This window comes from Plecotus auritus (genome assembly GCF_963455305.1).
Source record: "Plecotus auritus genome assembly, chromosome: 5".
Lineage (NCBI taxonomy): Eukaryota > Metazoa > Chordata > Mammalia > Chiroptera > Vespertilionidae > Plecotus > Plecotus auritus.
In genome coordinates, this window is record NC_137776.1 from 42,465,901 (window position 1) to 42,483,583 (window position 17,683).

At 40.4% G+C, this 17,683-nt stretch overlaps 1 protein-coding gene across 2 annotated transcripts in view; it reads left to right on the forward strand.

Moving 5' to 3' along the window:
• CCDC141 (coiled-coil domain containing 141) overlaps positions 1–17,683 on the forward strand; it is a 182,894-nt gene that overhangs the window by 27,410 nt on the left and 137,801 nt on the right. For both annotated transcript variants that reach the window (XM_080669118.1, XM_080669119.1), the window contains exons 3-4: positions 6,958–7,149; positions 10,877–10,985. In XM_080669118.1, the coding sequence (XP_080525244.1) occupies positions 6,958–7,149; positions 10,877–10,985 (301 nt within the window). The remainder of the gene's footprint in view (positions 1–6,957; positions 7,150–10,876; positions 10,986–17,683) is intronic.

Consider the following 17,683-nt stretch of genomic DNA (forward strand, 5'->3'; position numbering starts at 1 on the left):
AATATGGAGGAAGGAGAAACTGCTTTTTGGCTGCAGTGAATAGAAGGGTGTCATGGAGATGGCGGCTCTGGAATTGGACGTGAAAGCTAGCAGGTTTGGGATAGGCAAAAAAAAAAAAAAAAAAAGAAAGTGCAAAGTATTCTAGTTAAAAAGAGCAGCAAAAACCAAAACAGATCTGTGGTGTTATGTGGAAGAGAACTAACAAAAATAATATAACTTAACTAATATTTTCAAAGTCTTCCAAAATTTTCATTAATTGCTTTCAAGTATCCTAAATTGTCTTCAGTTTAGTGGTAAACCTGAGATTATTCCCATGAACTGGAGACTCTACCTGTATCTCTCAGTCTGTGTTACAGGTAGACTCTGCAGTGTTGGGAAAACATATGCAGTCTATATAACATGTATTTGCTCTTTTGGAAAATTGCTATTCAGGGGACCATTTAATGCTCCACTGAAGAGAAAATTCATAATCCTTTTTGTGCTCTGCATGGCAGTTGAGGTGGTGTAATGTCCATAAAATATGCTATACTTAAAACCAGCGATTTCAAAGCTACACTTAAAAAGACAGAGTGCATTTTTAAGTATCACAAAATATCTTTGGTTTCCTATTTTTTGGGGGCCCAAAGGGAAAGGAGTGCCTTTTAGCATCTCTTTAAATAACCAACTTTATGATGTTTGCCAGAGTGTCTTTTTCTCAGATCCAATTCCAAAATACTTTCCTGAGTTTAATAACTAACCAAGTGGGAGAGGAAAACTTAAATTAAGCTGGCCTTGACCGAGTCCTGAGGCAAGCCATTTTTTATGGATGGCTCATCTTAGAAGCTCCATATCTCATTGTCAACATAAAGTCTGCTTACCCGTAAACTGGGCATTCCATTTTGCTCTGTTTAACAACAAGCTTAAAAAAACAAAACACATTATTACTGTTTTTGTCAATTAATCTCAGTGTTTTATTTGATGACTGCCCTGAGGTTTCTTCAATCTGAGAACAGATTTTTTTTTTTAAGTCTGAAAATGTCCTTTTCCCCCCAAGGGATAAGAAATTTATTTATTTTTCTTTAGACTTTGAACATATATTGAATGATTTTTTTTGCACCTCAGACAGTGTCTAATTTTTCTTTGTGATATTTTGTGTAACCCAACTGCCACTTCCTTAACATTTAAAGATGGCACCAAGGTGAAGGGAGGGCTGTGTTATATTTCAAAGCAGGTGGCAGGGCTTGAAGGTCTAAGGGGTTTAGAGAAGACTGGAGAGGTGGGAACCCAGTATGTTTAACTCTTCAGGGACAGAAAGGGAGCGGGGTGACCACCCACCTCACACAGAAAGTCATAAATAGGAAGTGAAAGCTCATTTGCAAGATGGGTTTCTCCAGTTTACAATGGAATGATGTGGCTCCTTAACAAGATTAACACTGTGTGTGTGTTTACGTAAAACCATGTGAATAATAATGGTGATTATCTCTGGCCATTGGAATTATAGGTAATTTTTATTTTTAAAAATTTCTTCCATTTTTAATATGGAATTATGAACTGACATTACTTTCATAATCAGAAAATTAAGAAATTAACTCACTATAACAATTGCTATGATAGTGAAAGGCATTTTAGAGGGACAAATACCCAAGACCCAAAGAGGATGAGGGTAAGGGAAGGCTTGTTAAAAGAGTTAACCCCTGAACAGTGTCTTGAAGGATGGTAAGGAATTATTTAGGCATAGGTGAGGCACAGGAGGGAGTGGGAAGAGTGCAAGGCAAGAAAGAAGAGCATTCTGGGTTGTAGCATAAAGATTAGGCTGCATGAGTGTCAGGGAACCACAAGAATTTCAGAAGGCTAAAGAACAGTGTGAGGGAAAGAGCAAAGTAAGATTAGAAAGGAATCAAGCACTGAGTATCTTACTATGCTTGCACTTTGAATTTTATCTTAAAATCCATGGGAAGCCATTGAAACATTTATGCATTCACTTGGAAAGAGGTGTGGAACTATGATGCTTACTCTTTCTTCTCCACCCCACCCTCCTATGTATTAGATGGAGCCAATCTAATTAGTAGTAGTGGCTCATTGTGATAGTCCATTCAAACGTTGGGGTCACTTGCCCTCTGTCCCCAGGACCACATTAGAACTTGTGGAAGAAGCTAAGTATAGTTTGAAAAAGTCACACAGTTGGTTTTGATATAGTTTCCTCAGCCCCTCCCCTGACACTCACTTGTTAAATGAGAAGAAAAGAGCAAAGACAATTGTCTCCTGGAACAACTAGGCATTTAAAAATAGGCAGAGAAAGTGCATCTGTGAAAGAGAGCCAAAGCACAGAAGGAAAAGCAGAGTGTACTAAAAACAAATGAAAGGGAAAACATTTAAGGAGCACATAACAGTATTAATCACAAAGAAGTGATTAAATGAGGATTGTTGGCCTTGACAAATATGAGGTCATTGTGACGAATACAAGAATATGTATTTCAGTAAGATGGTGGGGATGGAAGCCATGCAGGTATGAGAAGTGGATGAGTATTAAGAAAGAAAGGAAAACAACACAATCATAACTAGATGTACCCCTTCTCAATTTTTTATATCTATTAACACAATTTGTACCATTTAAGAGATGATTGATAAATTCTTGCTGAATGAAGGAGAGCATGGATGAATGACTACCTTCTTGAATAACTTCAGATTCCATTAGGTGTTACCTTCTCTGAACCAACAGAGTCATTGAGATTATTATTGTATTTGAACAAGTGACAGTTTGGTTTTAGCTTCACTGGAGGATAGAAAACACATTTTCCATTTAAGTGAAATAGTTTCTACAGATGCCTGTTGATTGAGGATGTTATAAATACTCTAGTGATAATAAAATTTTTAATTGTAATAGACGATACAAATACTAATTGTATTGAAGTATTATGACTGCAATGATAAATAAGACATGGCAAAAGGAGATTTCTTCTCTTTTAGATGTGTTTTCAGATACTAATTCACCTTTTGGCCTAATGATTTTTTATAGTCTTCAAGCTGGAAGAGCTTCTTCCCTCCATTTAGACAGTAACTCCATCTATAGCTGACAGCATCTGAGAGAGGCAGTTGGAAGAGATGGAGTGAAGCACCAGGCTCGCTTCAACTGTTCAAAATCATATCCTCCAGCTTGCTGCTTTTAATTTTTATAGTATGTAAATCCTGTGCACTTTTGAAGGAACTCTTCAGGACTGTTAAATAAGACGAGAGAGAGAGAGAAGACGTGTAAGGTGTTGTCAGCAGTTTTTCACTATTAGAAAGCTGGAATGTGTTGCAATCTAGAGAATGAGGAGGTAAATTTTGGTCCAGTCCAAGAAAACTTTTTCTAATAACTACGGAAAGGTTTGTTCCAAAAGGAATGGAGTGCTGATACTCTAGGATCGTGCTGGGTTGTGCTACTCCAGGATGGTGCTGGGTTGTGCTTCCTGAAGATGATGTCAGATGGAAACAATTGGCCTTTCAACTCTCCTCTAACAGCCTGTGAAATAAAACTAAATGATTTTTAAGAGAAAGGGAAAAAAACTTCTTAGACCTCTTCCACAAGTTCGACCACGAACATTTATTAAGCCCCTACTATGTGCAGTGCAGTCCGTGTTTCTCAGTAGGGTTGCTGATTGGTGGGACAATCCTTCATCAACCCCCTCCCCCACAAGCCACACAAACACATTGTCACAACTAAAAATGCCTCAACATGTTTTCAAACACTCGTTTGGGGGCATTTATTGTTGAAAACCAGTGATAGGTGTTGGAGTCATAAATCTGAGCCAGATAGAACTTACGTTTTTGTGTTTCCTTTACAGACTTGAAATCATTATTTTGAGCATGCATGGGGTCTTATGCCCTCTAGCCCTCCCTATTAGTACATGACTTGCATTTGTGTTTCAGGCTGTCTAAATGATGATATCCTATTACTTGTGGCGGTGGTGGGGAGAAAGAGCTAATCTTGTTGGGGGTTCAGCAATGGGCAATAAAATAGAACAGTATTTCCTCAGTGCAGGCAGCATATGTATGACATCAGATTGAGAAGGGAAGGCCTGACCAATAGGGTGACATGATACATGGCCAACCGTAGGAAATCGAACACTTAAAGAACTAAAAGCCTCCCAAACACCTTTACCAAAGCTGAAGACATATCACAGAGACTCACATGTTGTATATCAAACACCCAGATGCTGTATTTTGGCTTTGGGTTCAGATCATGCTCCATTTCAGGAATCTCACAGAAATACACTTCAGTTGATCATTATGCTGAGATTTGGGATTGGCTGAAAAATATTCCTGCTCTATGAATCCTGCATAGTTCACTCTGTTTGAATCCCTCTCTCCTCCAGTATTTCAGATGGTGTTTGGTAGGCCCTGGGGAACATTGAACTGCACTTGGCCTCTGGTCCCAGCACCCAAGAGTAATCTAAATTCCAAGAGAAGTTAGAGCTGTTCTCTGCCAATCCTTAAAGCAAAATGTCTGCTGGCTTTCTTGAAGAAAAATCTCCAAGAAAGTGCAACTTGCACCAAATTAAACCCAGAGAGTTCTGCAATCATGTTCTAGCCTTGGAATTCCAGAGAATAGAACATTTTGCAGTTCATATTGGAGGTCATGGGAAATATTGGAAGCCAGTATTGTAGTGCTCCAAGCTGCTTGCCCCCAAAACCTCTGCATCACTTATTTATAAAGTGTCACTTAAGTGGGAAAAGAACAGTATTAAGAAGAACTAAGTCATATGTGTTTAAGAGGGCTGAAAGAATTCTATATAAAAATATTTCCAGAAACAACCTTATTAGCCATGGAAATAACCAACTTCAGATTTATTTTATCACCTTCATGTCAAATCTGAAAAATATCACTAAAAGGTTAAGTGTTCACTTGCTTTTTGCTCTAGAATGAATTCAATGCCTATTATTTCTTATTCTCTTCTGCATCTCCAGCATGAAATTATTAAGTTCTCCTAATTTTATTTCTTACTATAGTCTTTGTCATACAAATGACATATCTTAAAATTAAAACTCCTAATATAATCTTTTTCTTTTCCTTACATATTCTTGGGCTATTATATGTGGAAACTGAGGCTAAGTTATTCCACTGATAAAAAGTATGAAGTGAAACACATGCACAATACAAAATTAATCAGGTCTTAAGGTAATCTAAAGCTTCTCACAGAGGAAGGAAATGCCTAGATATCATGCTCTCAAATAACTGTATAAGAAAGAAAATGCGCATGGCCAGCATGGCTCAGTGGTTGAGTGTTGACCTATGAACCAGGAGGTAATGGTTCGGTTCCTGGTCAGGGCACATGCCTGGGTTGTGGGCTTGATCCCCAGTGGGGTGTGCAGGAGGCAGCCGATCAATGATTCTCTCTCATCATTGTTGTTTTTATCTTTCTCTCTCCCTCTCTCTTCCTCTCTGAAATCAATAAAAATATATTTAAAAAAACACAGAAAGTATATGCATTTGGTCTATCTCTCTTGGCAATTTAGATAATCATCAGTTTGTTTTAGCCTAAAAACCAAAGAGAACAGAGATGACACATATTCAGTCGATGTCTCTGAAGAACTCATTGGCATGTCCAACACAATCTGCCTGAGACTTTTTTGAGTTAGCTATGAGATTGTCAGGCTCTGGTCTAGATATTTTGTTTTGTTGCATTATGAATTATTTTCCTTCTGTATTAAGCACAAGAGAACCTTGAATGTATAATGTCTAACAAATGATTTTACATTTGTCAATCTATCTGGCAATCGTAGGGTAACAAATAATCCCCCAACGGCAGTGGCTCATAGTCACAGATTTTATTTCTTACATTACATGTTTGCTTCATGCTAATTACAATTCAGTTTTTCATATCTTCATGATAGGGTCCTCATCGGTTCTTAAAACGTCTGTTCAGAAGTAGCACACAAAACTGTTTACATTTCATTAGTCTAAGCAAGTCACATGGACAAGTCTGATGTTAGAAGGCATCAGGGTATAATCCTTTTACAGAAAGAGACAGCAAATAGCCGGGAATAATAATATAGTTGAAATGTTTATGTCTGAGGATATAATTTGAAAGTCTAAGGAAGGAAAAAAAAAAACTGTTCTAGAATTTTAATTGGAAATAACTCGGGTCCGCTATTTCAGTATAGCAATGGCATGTTTTTCTGAATAGGTCTCTTTTACATAGTTGCAAAAATGAACATCCTATTTCCTCCTATGATAAAAATAATATCTTTTCATAAACAATTCAAAACATATAGGAATATATAAGTAAAAAAGTAAAATTCATTTGAAAAAGCCTAGGTAAAAATCAGCAGATAGTTAATCATAGTAAATGTTTCACGTGAGCTGGAGAAGAATGTGTTTCTCTGTTGTTGGATATAGTAGTCTATAGATGTCAGTTAGACTCAGTTGACTGGGGATGTTGTTTATATCTATATCCTTAATAATTTTCTGCTTGCTGGATATTTCAGTTATTGATGGAGATATGTTGAAGTCTCCAACTATAATGGTAGCTTTGTCTATTTCTCCTTATAGTTATGTCAGTTTTTACTTACATATTTTAATGCTCTGTTGTTAAGCACCAACATGTTTAAAACTGTCATGTGACCTTCTGGTTTATGAGTTGATGCTCAACCACTGAGCAACACAGGCTGGGCAGCCTTTTTTTTTTTGTAATGTGAGGTTAACACAATATTCTGTACCCCTGGGAATGTAGATGTGCACCTTTGATAAATCGCTAGTGTTTGAACAATAGATGTGAATGCCTTCAGCCTGGCATGCCCCCTGGTTTACCATAATCTCCACTGCTCCATCATGCCTGCTTGATCTGCCTGCCTGCATAGCAATCGGAGTTTATAAATTCTCTTCTAGACCTTCCTGCACCACATACAGTTTCAAATATCCAAGTGTTTGAAATGTGATGCTGTATTTTTACATTGGCTGGCCCTCTGCCTTATACCTTGTTTTTTCCCTGGACTTAGGCTTTGGAAGATCGGGTATGGGAACTCCTGCAGGAAGCAGACAAGACAGCTGAAGAGAACAAGGATCAGAGTCAGGTGTATGATGCCATGGCCAGCACCCTGGGCGAAGCATGGGCAGCCCTGGTCTCCATGCTTGAAAGAAGAAGGGAGCTCCTCAGGTTGACCTCTGAATTTTTTGAAAGTGCCTTGGAGGTTTGTATTCTTTTTAAAAAGTCTCCCTTCTCTGTAACACAGCAAATGAATAGCACTCCTGAAAATAGTTTATTTCTGCAAATAGACATTGCAAAAAATGGCAGAATAACCAAGATATTGTAAATATATATATGTATGTGTATACATATATATGTATGTGTGTATATATATATATATGTATATATATATATATATATATATACATAACAACTAATTTTTTGTTTGTCAGAGGATAAATATTAATATTTTAAATGTAGGCCTTCAAATGTTTAAAAACTAAGTATAGTTCATTAATATTAAGTAAAATATTAAGTGAAAATGGGAACTCTTATAAGTCATTATGATATATTTCCCTGTGTAGAAAACACTAACATAATTACTAAATCAAACAATTTTCCCTGATTATAGGATTAATAGGAAATGGTGGTGGAAAGTGTTCTTATTGACTAAAAGTTGTTGATTGAAAGGTCTGCTGCTTATGCAAAGGGAATTGCAGAATATTCCACAGAATGTCTGACTTATAAGCATAGCATTTCATAAAGTACTTTTTAAAGGCATAGCTTTGAGTTCCTATGGCTTGAACTCATTAAAACGTAAGGGAAGGAAAAGTCCTGGGCCTAAGAAGGTCATTTCCCCCATGATTTTTTCTTAAATTCTGCAATTTTTTTGAGATTCCCAATTTCAAAATGTGAGGCTCAAAGAACAACATCAAAAGACATGTTATGTTTGGTATGAGACAGTTATTGGAAATTTCACTTTTAACTTCTCTGTCAAGTGGCAGTACATTCATTTTGATGTGAGAGCTCTGCTTCATTATGATAAAGCATGAGCTTTGAAAAATATGACATTTCCAAACTGGAAATTCAGGGCTTAAATTCAAAATAATGAAGGAAAGAAGATTAGTAATAGAACATAAAAATTGGGGTAGACAATCTCATGCATCACGAACTCCATTAAAAGTTAAAAGGAGGAACAAAAACCTTCTAACTCTGAAAGTTTGTTTTCCACAATTTGCACTCAGAAGCCCAACTCACAATTCATTTTACAGATCATCTTGGGAAAAGGTTCTATGCACAGTTTTCTTTTCTGAAAAGAAATAACCAGGTGAAATATACCCATAGAGGTCAAATTATAGATACATTTGATTTATTCTATCTAAGTAAGTGGGGTATTGGTGTCAACTGCCTTTACATTCAGCTCATTTGAGCACAAGAAATTATCATTTTTAAACACTAGGCTGAATATTTGTTTCTCACTGTGTAGTAGCACTTATGCTTCCTGATTTTCTCTATGATGAGAAATGACTCTTATGTACTACATAAAATAAAAAGAAGTACTAAGTTAACCTGTAATTCAACCAGAAACTCTGATTCCTAGTGAAATGGCTAATTGTTTCTTGAATTTTTTGCTTCCAATTTTGTGGACAACTTCATACTTAGCTGAAGGCAAACTCCTACATCATCTTCCCTGCTCCTTGTGAATGCCAAGGCAATTTTCATTAGTGATTAAAAAAAAAGAGTGACATTAAGAATAGAGCTTTCAAAAAATTTCCCCATCACCATTTCTATTCTGTACAAGCCACAGAAAGCAGAAAAGGGAAGAAAATAAAATATCCATAAGATAACACTTAATAGTATTTTAGGGAAGTTTTTTTTCTGAGTAAAATTGTTTATTTTTAAAATTTAACATAACAAGCTCTGAAATATAGTGACTCCAAAACTTTTTGTAATGTTCTACAGGGGAAAAAAAACAACAACAAATAACGTATAGGGTTTTTGTTTTTTTATTTTTCTTTGAAGTTTCTGCTTAAAGAATGTCTTTAAAATCAGTTATTAGAAATGGAATGCATTAGAGATGTAAATGATGTGTGGGTGGGATTCCCTTATTGAACTATGTGCATTCAAGAGTTCTTTAGAACTACAAATGATTTATTGCATGGTTGATAATCATCAAAGGACAGTTTCTGGCTCATAGACTTAATCATCAGAAAGGTTTTTCTCTTCTCAGACATAGTGTTTCAATTTAGAAACATTGTCCCTCAGTGACAATGGCAGGTGTCCATCAGGTTCTGACAGGGTGGTGGAGGCCTGCCCTGTATTTCCAAAGGAGACATGCTCATTAGTTTTTCATCATTCCATGCCATTTATAACTGGGTCTTATATGGCTATTGCAATGATCATAACACAGATTTTTAAAAAATATATTTTTATTGATTTCAGAGAGGAAGGGAGAGGGAGAGAGAGAGAGAAACATCAATGATGAGAGAGCATGATTGATCGGCTGCCTCCTGCATGCCCCACACTAGGAATCTTGCTTGCAACCCAGGCATATGCCCTGACCAGGAATTGAACCGGGATTTCCTGGGTACATGGGTCGATGCTCAACCACTGAGCCACGCTGGCCAGGCATAACACAAATATTGTTAATCAAATAGTTGTATAAAAATATTGGAAATCACTAAATTTAAAATGATAGTTTGGAAAAATCTTGAATAGGAAGACCAGCACTGTGATAGGATTTTGTCTTTCAACATGATACTTTGCCTTAATGAGTTTATTCCTACACTTGGTCCAAAGGTGAACATGTTGATTAAATGCTCTAATAAAGTATAATAATTACCTTTGAATTTTAGTGTTAAAACAAACCAGCTCTTTGTCTGCTACTATGAAATACTATAATAGCATAACCAAGGATGTTTTGCCCTTTTCTAAAGCTTGTTTCTAAGATGAGTCTCCTGAGGATTTTAACATTACTGCAAGCATCTGCCCTTTCTATTTCCTCCATGGAGAAACACAGAAGAAGAGATCAGTCATATTCCTCACTATTTAGGGTGTCAAATTGCTATTCTTTATTTTTTGAAATGGAGGAGAAAACTTTCATTATTGCTGCATCAAATCTTATTTTATTATATAAATTATGCATAAAATTATTTACAAAAATGCAAACAAAATTACAAATTATAGATGTAAACTTTTACGTTCCTTAACCCATACCCAATCCCATTTCTTCTCATAAATGTAACCCTTTGGTGTATATCTTCTCAGACCACTTAGTTTACAAATACATATATATATATATATATATATATATATATATATATATATTTGGCTTTATATAAAACAGGGTTAGACATTGCTTCTTGGCCTTTTGGCTGAGATCAAGTTTAGAAAAAGGATTAGACTATGTATTATTTTGAAACTTGCTTTTTTCAGTTCTAGGTCTAATTATAGAGGAAAAAAACCTGTTTTTCAACCTTCCCTCTAAATGGCTTCTTAAGTTAAATTTACTTATAATTATGTCACCACTGGTTAGCCAAACTTCTGTTGGTTTCTCCTAGCAAACTTTGTGGTAATTCATGTACAAACTGCCTTATAATATTAAAATGGCTATATTAATGACATAGGACACAAAACTTTTAGTTGAAAATTTAAACATACATCTGAATAGTAAACAAGTTGGCTTATTTCAGCATACATGACATATTTCCAGGTATGAAAGGAATGCAAAAGAATGACAAAAAAATTCTTGCCTTGGTTTTTTGTAAGTTGACTACATGTGAATGCGCACCCTCACACAAGCACCCTAAGCCAGCACATGCTCCACAAACACACATCCTCACCCAAACACACAAGCACATACAGAGTCATCCAGGCATTAATTCATATAATTAAAGTGGCATATTGATTTCTGGCTTTTCAAATGTCTTTCCCCTGTGTTTCTGTTGCAGTTTGCTATTAAAATAGATCAAGCTGAAGAGTTCCTCCAGAGCACTCAGGAGTTCGACACTGCCGAGTCCTTAAGGTCACTTCTTCAGCTTCATGAACATCACACCAAAGGCAAGAAATATGTGTGTTCCTCCCATGAGCTTTTAAAATAGAGATGTTAATGTGAGAATGCTCATGTAGGACAGTATATATATATCCTATATAATAAAAGACTAATATGCAAATTGACTGAATGGCAGAACGACCGGTCACTATGATGTGCACTGACCACCAGGGGGCAGACGCTCAATGCAGGGGCTGCCCCCTGGTGGTCAGTGTGCTCCCATAGGGGGAGCACCACTCAGCCAGAAGCCAGGCTCACGGCTGGCGAGCATAGCGGCGGTGGCAGGAACCTCTCCAGCCTCCGCGGCAGCACTAAGGATGTCCAACGGACAACTTAGGCCCACTCCCTTGAGGGCTCCCAGACTGCAAGAGGGCACAGTCGGGCTGAGGGCCCCCCCAGTGCATGAATTACATGCACTGATCCTCTAGTCCCATCTAATAAAGAGGGAATATGCTAATTGACCCTCATGCCATCACAAAGATGTCAGTACCCACAGCCAATAAGGAGGGAATATGCTAATTGACTGCCCTGCCCTCAAAGATGGCAGCGTCCACAGCCAATAAAGAGGGATATGCTAATTGACTGCCCCGCCCTCAAAGATGGTGGCACCCACAGCCAATAAGGAGGGAATATGCTAATTGACTGCCATGCCCTCAAAGATGGAGGCACCCACTTCCAGAAGATGGCGGCACCCAGTCCCCTCAGCCCTGCTGGGGCAGCAGGCACGGCATGGCTGGGCCTGCCCCACATGCCTGCCTCCGGAGTCCCCCAGTCCCCTCAGCCCCCCAGCTGCCCAGGGCAGGCCTGAGGCACAGGCAAGCCTTGGATGGCAGCTGCCAGCCGATGCCTGAGGCGCAGGCAAGACTCAGATGTTGGCTACCCAGCCACCCAGGGTCAGCCCGAGGCACAGGCAAGCCTTGGATGGTGGTTGCCCAGCCGCCCAGGGCCGGCCCGAGGTGCAGGTAACCAGGGTCGGCCGAGGCTTGCACAGCTGGCAGTGGCAGCAGCAGAGGTGTGATGGGGCATTGCCATCCCCTGATTTCTGGATTGCCTCCCACCCCTGAGGGCTCCTGGACTGTGAGAGGGGGCAGGTCGGGCTGAGGAACAACCCCCCCCCCCTCCACTCCAGTGCATGAATTTTCATGCACTGGGCCTCTAGTATATATATATTTAAATATATTTTTATTGATTTCAGAAAGGAAAGGAGAGGGAGAGAGAGATTAGAAACATCAATGATGAAAGAGAATCATTGATTGGCTGCCTCCTGCATACCCCCTATAGGGGATTAAGCCTGCAACCCAGGCATGTGCCCTGGCTGGGAATGGAATCGTGACTTCCTGGTTCATAGGTCGATACTCAATCACTGAGCCACACTGGCTGGACAGGACAATATATTTTTAATTTATCTGTTTATGTGTACTTCAGCTCATTCCAAGAAAGGTTAAAGAAAGCTCTTTTCTTGATCATCTTCTGCAAAAAAGAAGTGGTTGTAAATGGTTCTAAGGAGATGGTAGAGGGCCAGCCTCTGAAAGATCCTGCTAACCCTTGGAGTTCTCAGTCTTCTGGATGTGGTTCCTGAGGACAGGGGCCATTTTTATTGTGTTCATCTGTGTATCCTCAGCTTCTGGCAAGGTGCTGGCACCTGGTGGATCTTCAAGAAATATTTCTTGGTCAAATAAATGGTTGAATTCAGTGAATGTTTCTTCTCAGGTACAGTAAATTGAGGTCAACTTTAAATAACAGCTCTGAATAAGGAAAATCCCTCTTTCACTATTGCAGTAAAAAAAGAAAAAGAAAAGATTAGTGAAGATATCCCAGATTAAAAAAATGTAATAAAAAGACTTTCAATTCCCTCTGAACAACTATAGTCTAATTGTTGACCAACAATTTGTGTGCTGGCCCTTTTCTTTCTTTTTTAAAAAAAATATATTTTATTGATTTTTTTACAGAGAGGAAGGGAGAGGGATAGAGTTAGAAACATCGACGAGAGAGAAACATTGATCAGCTGCCTCCTGCACACCCCCTACTGGGGATGTGCCCACAACCAAGGTACATGTCCTTGACCAGAATCGAACCTGGGACCCTTCAGTCCGCAGGCCGACGCTCTATCCACTGAGCCAAACCGGTTAGGGCTGTGCTGGCCCTTCCAGAATTTGGGGTGGACAGAATTATAGTAGGGAAGCCATTTGTGGAACAGTATCTGTTTACTGGAATCTTTCTGTAGAAGCAGGTTAGATAGGAACAACACTTCTTTCCTTCCTAATGCATTTTTCTAATTATTGCTGCCAAATAGAACTGGGTGCGAGTGGATGGTTTCCTGAATTCATTTGTCACAATTCTAACTCAGTGTCTAGCTTGACCAGCTTGATCATGCTGGACTGGGACAAAAGGTATTTTTTAAAGCCACAAATAGATTTTTTGTTTCTATCACCCACCAAAGGGACTCTAGATACTAGATCATTACTTTTCTAAAACTCTAAAAATTAAACAACTCAGTCTTTCCTGTGTAAATTTTTATGAGATGCTACCACATATAGACATGTAATTTTAACTGATTATTGTTCATTAGGACCTATCACTAGTAGGGATTATAAACAGCATCAAAAAGAACATCCTTAAAGCAGCGGCCTGCTCACGTTTGTACAGGAGCAGCAATCTCATTGGGTCCAAAGAGGGCCAACAGAATCATAAACAATTTCTCTTAGGATACTGGAAAGTGAGTCTGAGTTCAGGTCACTGAGATTCATTCTATGGTTTCAATTCAGTCTTCATGCCACCAACATGATCATCACATAGCAATTTTACCTCTGGAAACCTGACAGTGATTGATGCTTTTGCTGAGGAAGTTCAGTACTGAGGCAATCCAGAGGGGTGGTAGAAGTGAGATTTTCCGTAAATACTCTGGGTTGGAGCTGGAAGGGGAGAGTAGCCTTAATGCTGTTTTGTTGTTGTTGGCTCTTTCAGAGGCACCTGGGTCTGTGGCACAGGGAGCTTGGCGTGCAGGTCTTGGACTGCAGTGCCCTGGCATCCGGCTGACAGGGGCACCAGTGACCTGCCTTTCGTTGGTACAGTCTGCCGGTGTCCACCCGGCCTCCTCTTAACCTGAGGAGATGGATGAAGATGCATGCTGAGGACAGGGAATGTAGTTTATTTTTGTGATGAAAAAATATTCTGCCACCCTGATGACATGTTTCTCGTGGCATTTTTGTGTTCCTCTATGTGATACTTGAAGCACAGGGATTACAGGGAACTCTGACCAGGCTCCCAATTCATATGCTCAATGGTGGCTTCATATAATGGGGATAGATGAGATTTGCTAAACAGCTAATTCAGTGGGATATGATTAAGATTAGCTGATTTAAAATGCATATTCAAGGACAAAATTCTGATTTTAAGTTAAGGACTTCATATCTAACTTAGTCTGTTCAGACTGTTATAACAAAATACCACAGACTTGGTGGCTTGCAAATGAAAGGTATTTACTTCTCACAGTTCTGGAGGCTATAAGTCAGATCAGGGTGCCTGCATGGTCAGGTGGGAGCTCTCTTCCAAGTTGCACATTTCTCACTGTAGCCTCACATGGCTCCACCTTCATGACCTAATCACCTTCCAAGAGCCCCATCTCCTAATATTGGGCATTAAGGTTTCAACATATGAATTTTAGGGTGACACAAACATTCAGACCTTAGCAATATTTATTATTTTAAATTTAAGAAAATAAAATACGTCTATAATTTATTTATTTTAAAACTAGAAATTTATCTCTTAATCACCTTTAGCCATTTCTCTTACCTTAGCCCCTTCCCCTTCTGGCAAATGGAGAGATTTCATTATTTTTTATGGCTGAATAATACTATATATATCTCACATCTTTTTGATCCATTCATCTACTGATAGACACTTGGGTTGCTTCCATAGCTTGGCTTAGGTAAATGTACAGCTTAGGGAATATAGTCAATAATCTGTATATATAAAAGCCTAAGCAGCTGTTAAGACCGGTGGACTGGTCACTATGACGACACACCAACCACCAGGGGGTAGATGCTCAATGTAGGAGCTGCCCCCTGGTGGTCAGTGCGCTCTCACAGCCAACCTCCCACGGCCAGCCAACCTCCCACCTGCCAGCCGGCCCTGATCGACCTCGATCAGCCCCCGATCACTGGCCAGGCTGAGGGACCCCACCTGTGCACAAATTTGTGCACTGGGCCTCTAGCATTATAATAACTTTGTATGGCAACAGGTCATAACTAAATTTATTGTGATCATTTTGTAATGTATATAACTATTGAATCACTGTGATACTAGTATACACCTGAAACTTATTATAACCAATTATATTTCAATAAAAATATATCTATAGATGCAGCTAGCAATTCTATCAAAGTTCTGAACTGTTGATGAGTGAATAGCACAAATTGTGAATGTTAGCATGACTAAAGTTAATGATGCAACTATAAAAATATTATCTCTAATATTAATTTTATTTCAATTGGCTTCACCTATGCCTTTTCCTTATTCACCAATGCCAAGGCTGTTTTGTATGTAAGAGACTGATTCTGTAACATTGCGGAAGTCGGAACCAGAATGAATGAATTGAAATTTCTCCCATCTGGAATGTTACTGAATAAGTTTGTTTTCTCTTCCACATGACAATCCTTTTAATGGTGAAGACTAATATGTGCTCTCTAAGTCTTCTCTCCTATGGATGAAACATGTCTAGTTAGCTAAGGTGTTTTCCAGAAAGCATAGTTTCCAGACCACTTACCAGCCTGGTTTCCCTCAATTCCACAACATGTAATCCTATCTAATAAAGAGGGAATATGCTAATTGACCATCACTCTGTCACAAAGATGGCTGCACCCACAGCTGAGGCCAAGTTCCCATAAGGAGCCTTAAGGAGCAATCAGCAGGGACCTGAGGCTACTCCCACCCCTGCCCCCGTGGGGATTGACAGGGGACCTCAGGCCTCGCCCCCTGCCCCAGCACCAGGCCAGGGGACCTGAGGCCATGGCCCCCGCCCGGTGGGGCTTGATGGCGGACCTCAAGGTGCATTTCCCATCCTGGTGCTGGGCTAGGGGACCTCAGGCTGCTCCCCCCGCCCCAGCACCAAGCCGGGGGACCTCAGGCTGCGCCCCCCACCAGGTGTGGCTTAACAGGGGACTTCAGGGCATGCCCCCCACCCTGGCACCAGGCCAGGGGACCTGAGGCTGTGCCCCCTGCCTGGCTGGGCTTGACAGGGACCTCAGGCCGTGCCCCCCACCAAGCAGGGTTTGATGGGGGACCTCAGGCCACACCCCCTGCCCCAGCACCAGGCCAGGGGACCTGAGGCTGCACTCCTCTGCTTGGCTGGGCTTAACAGGGGATGTGCCCCCCACCCAGCGGGGCTTGACAGGGGACCTCAAGGTTCACCCCCAGTGCTGGGTCGGGGGAACTCAGGTCACATCCCCCACCCAGTGGGGCTTGATGGGGGACCTGAAGCTGCGCCCCCCTCCCAGTGCTGGGCTGGGGGACCTGAAGCTGAGCCCCGCCCCCCCTCCCCCCGCCTGGCAGGGCTTGATGGGGGACCTCAGGCCATGCCCCCCACCCAGCAGGGCTTGATGGGGGACCTCAAGGCATGCCCCCTGCCCCAGTCTGGGCTGGGGGACCTCAGGCCAAGGCCCCCATCTTGGTGCTGGGCCAGAGGATCTGAAGCTACACCCCCTGCCTGGCAGGGCTTGACAAGGGTGGGACTGGCTGGGTCTGGATCTAGCCCAATTGGAGGGGGGCGGGCGTGGCTGGGTCTGGGTCTCACGTGATTTTGAGGCACATGTGGGTGAGCAAGGACTTGACTCTGGGTCCCGTGGTGCACCCCAGACTCTGACAGGAGGAAGGTTTTCATATACATTTTACTAATTTTCTTTCATCTCTGATACTTCTATTATAGAGAAAGGGCAAATAGCAATATTAAATTATTTCCTCTAATTAATCCTATTTTAATGTACACAAATTTCATGCACCAGGCCACTAGTTAAACAATATATTTTGAACCTATGTCAGGAGAGAAACCCAGAGTCATATGTCTGGGGAGTACATGGCCCTTGTGCTCATGTGTACAGGGTGGGGCAGGTTCACATTTACTGGTGGGTTCCCTCTGTGCTTCTGTGGGTCTCTGTGCTATACCATCTAGTAAGCTGTGCAGTAATAATTTATTTCCTTATTTGTCTCTATCACCAAATTGTGGGACTCTGGAGGGCAGGGGTTAGTGCATCTCTGATACTCTAGGACTTAGAAGAGCATCTAACCCAAAGTATGATTATTGAGTGTTATTTGTATACTAGAGGCTCAGTGCACAAAATTCATGCATGGATAGAGTCCCTAGTGGCTGACAGCTGCTGGCCGGGGCCTCCCTTCCTGCAGTTGGCCTGCCTGCCCCGCCCCCTGGTCAAACTCATAGTCGAACTCCTAGTCAAACTCCCTGTCAAGGCTACAATTTGCATATTGGGCTTTTATTATATAGGATAATTCTAATGTAAGACAAGGTAGAATGATGGAAATTTGAGTAATAAACAAGGAACTACAGAGGAGAAGAAAATTGTTTCTAAGTGTTGAAGGATCCCAATTGCACCCTTTAGTTTTCAAACTGCCTTATTAAAATAAACATAATACTGAAGAAGCTTCCTTGAAGGAACAATCATATTATTACTTTCTTATTCGTGAGATGTTTTAT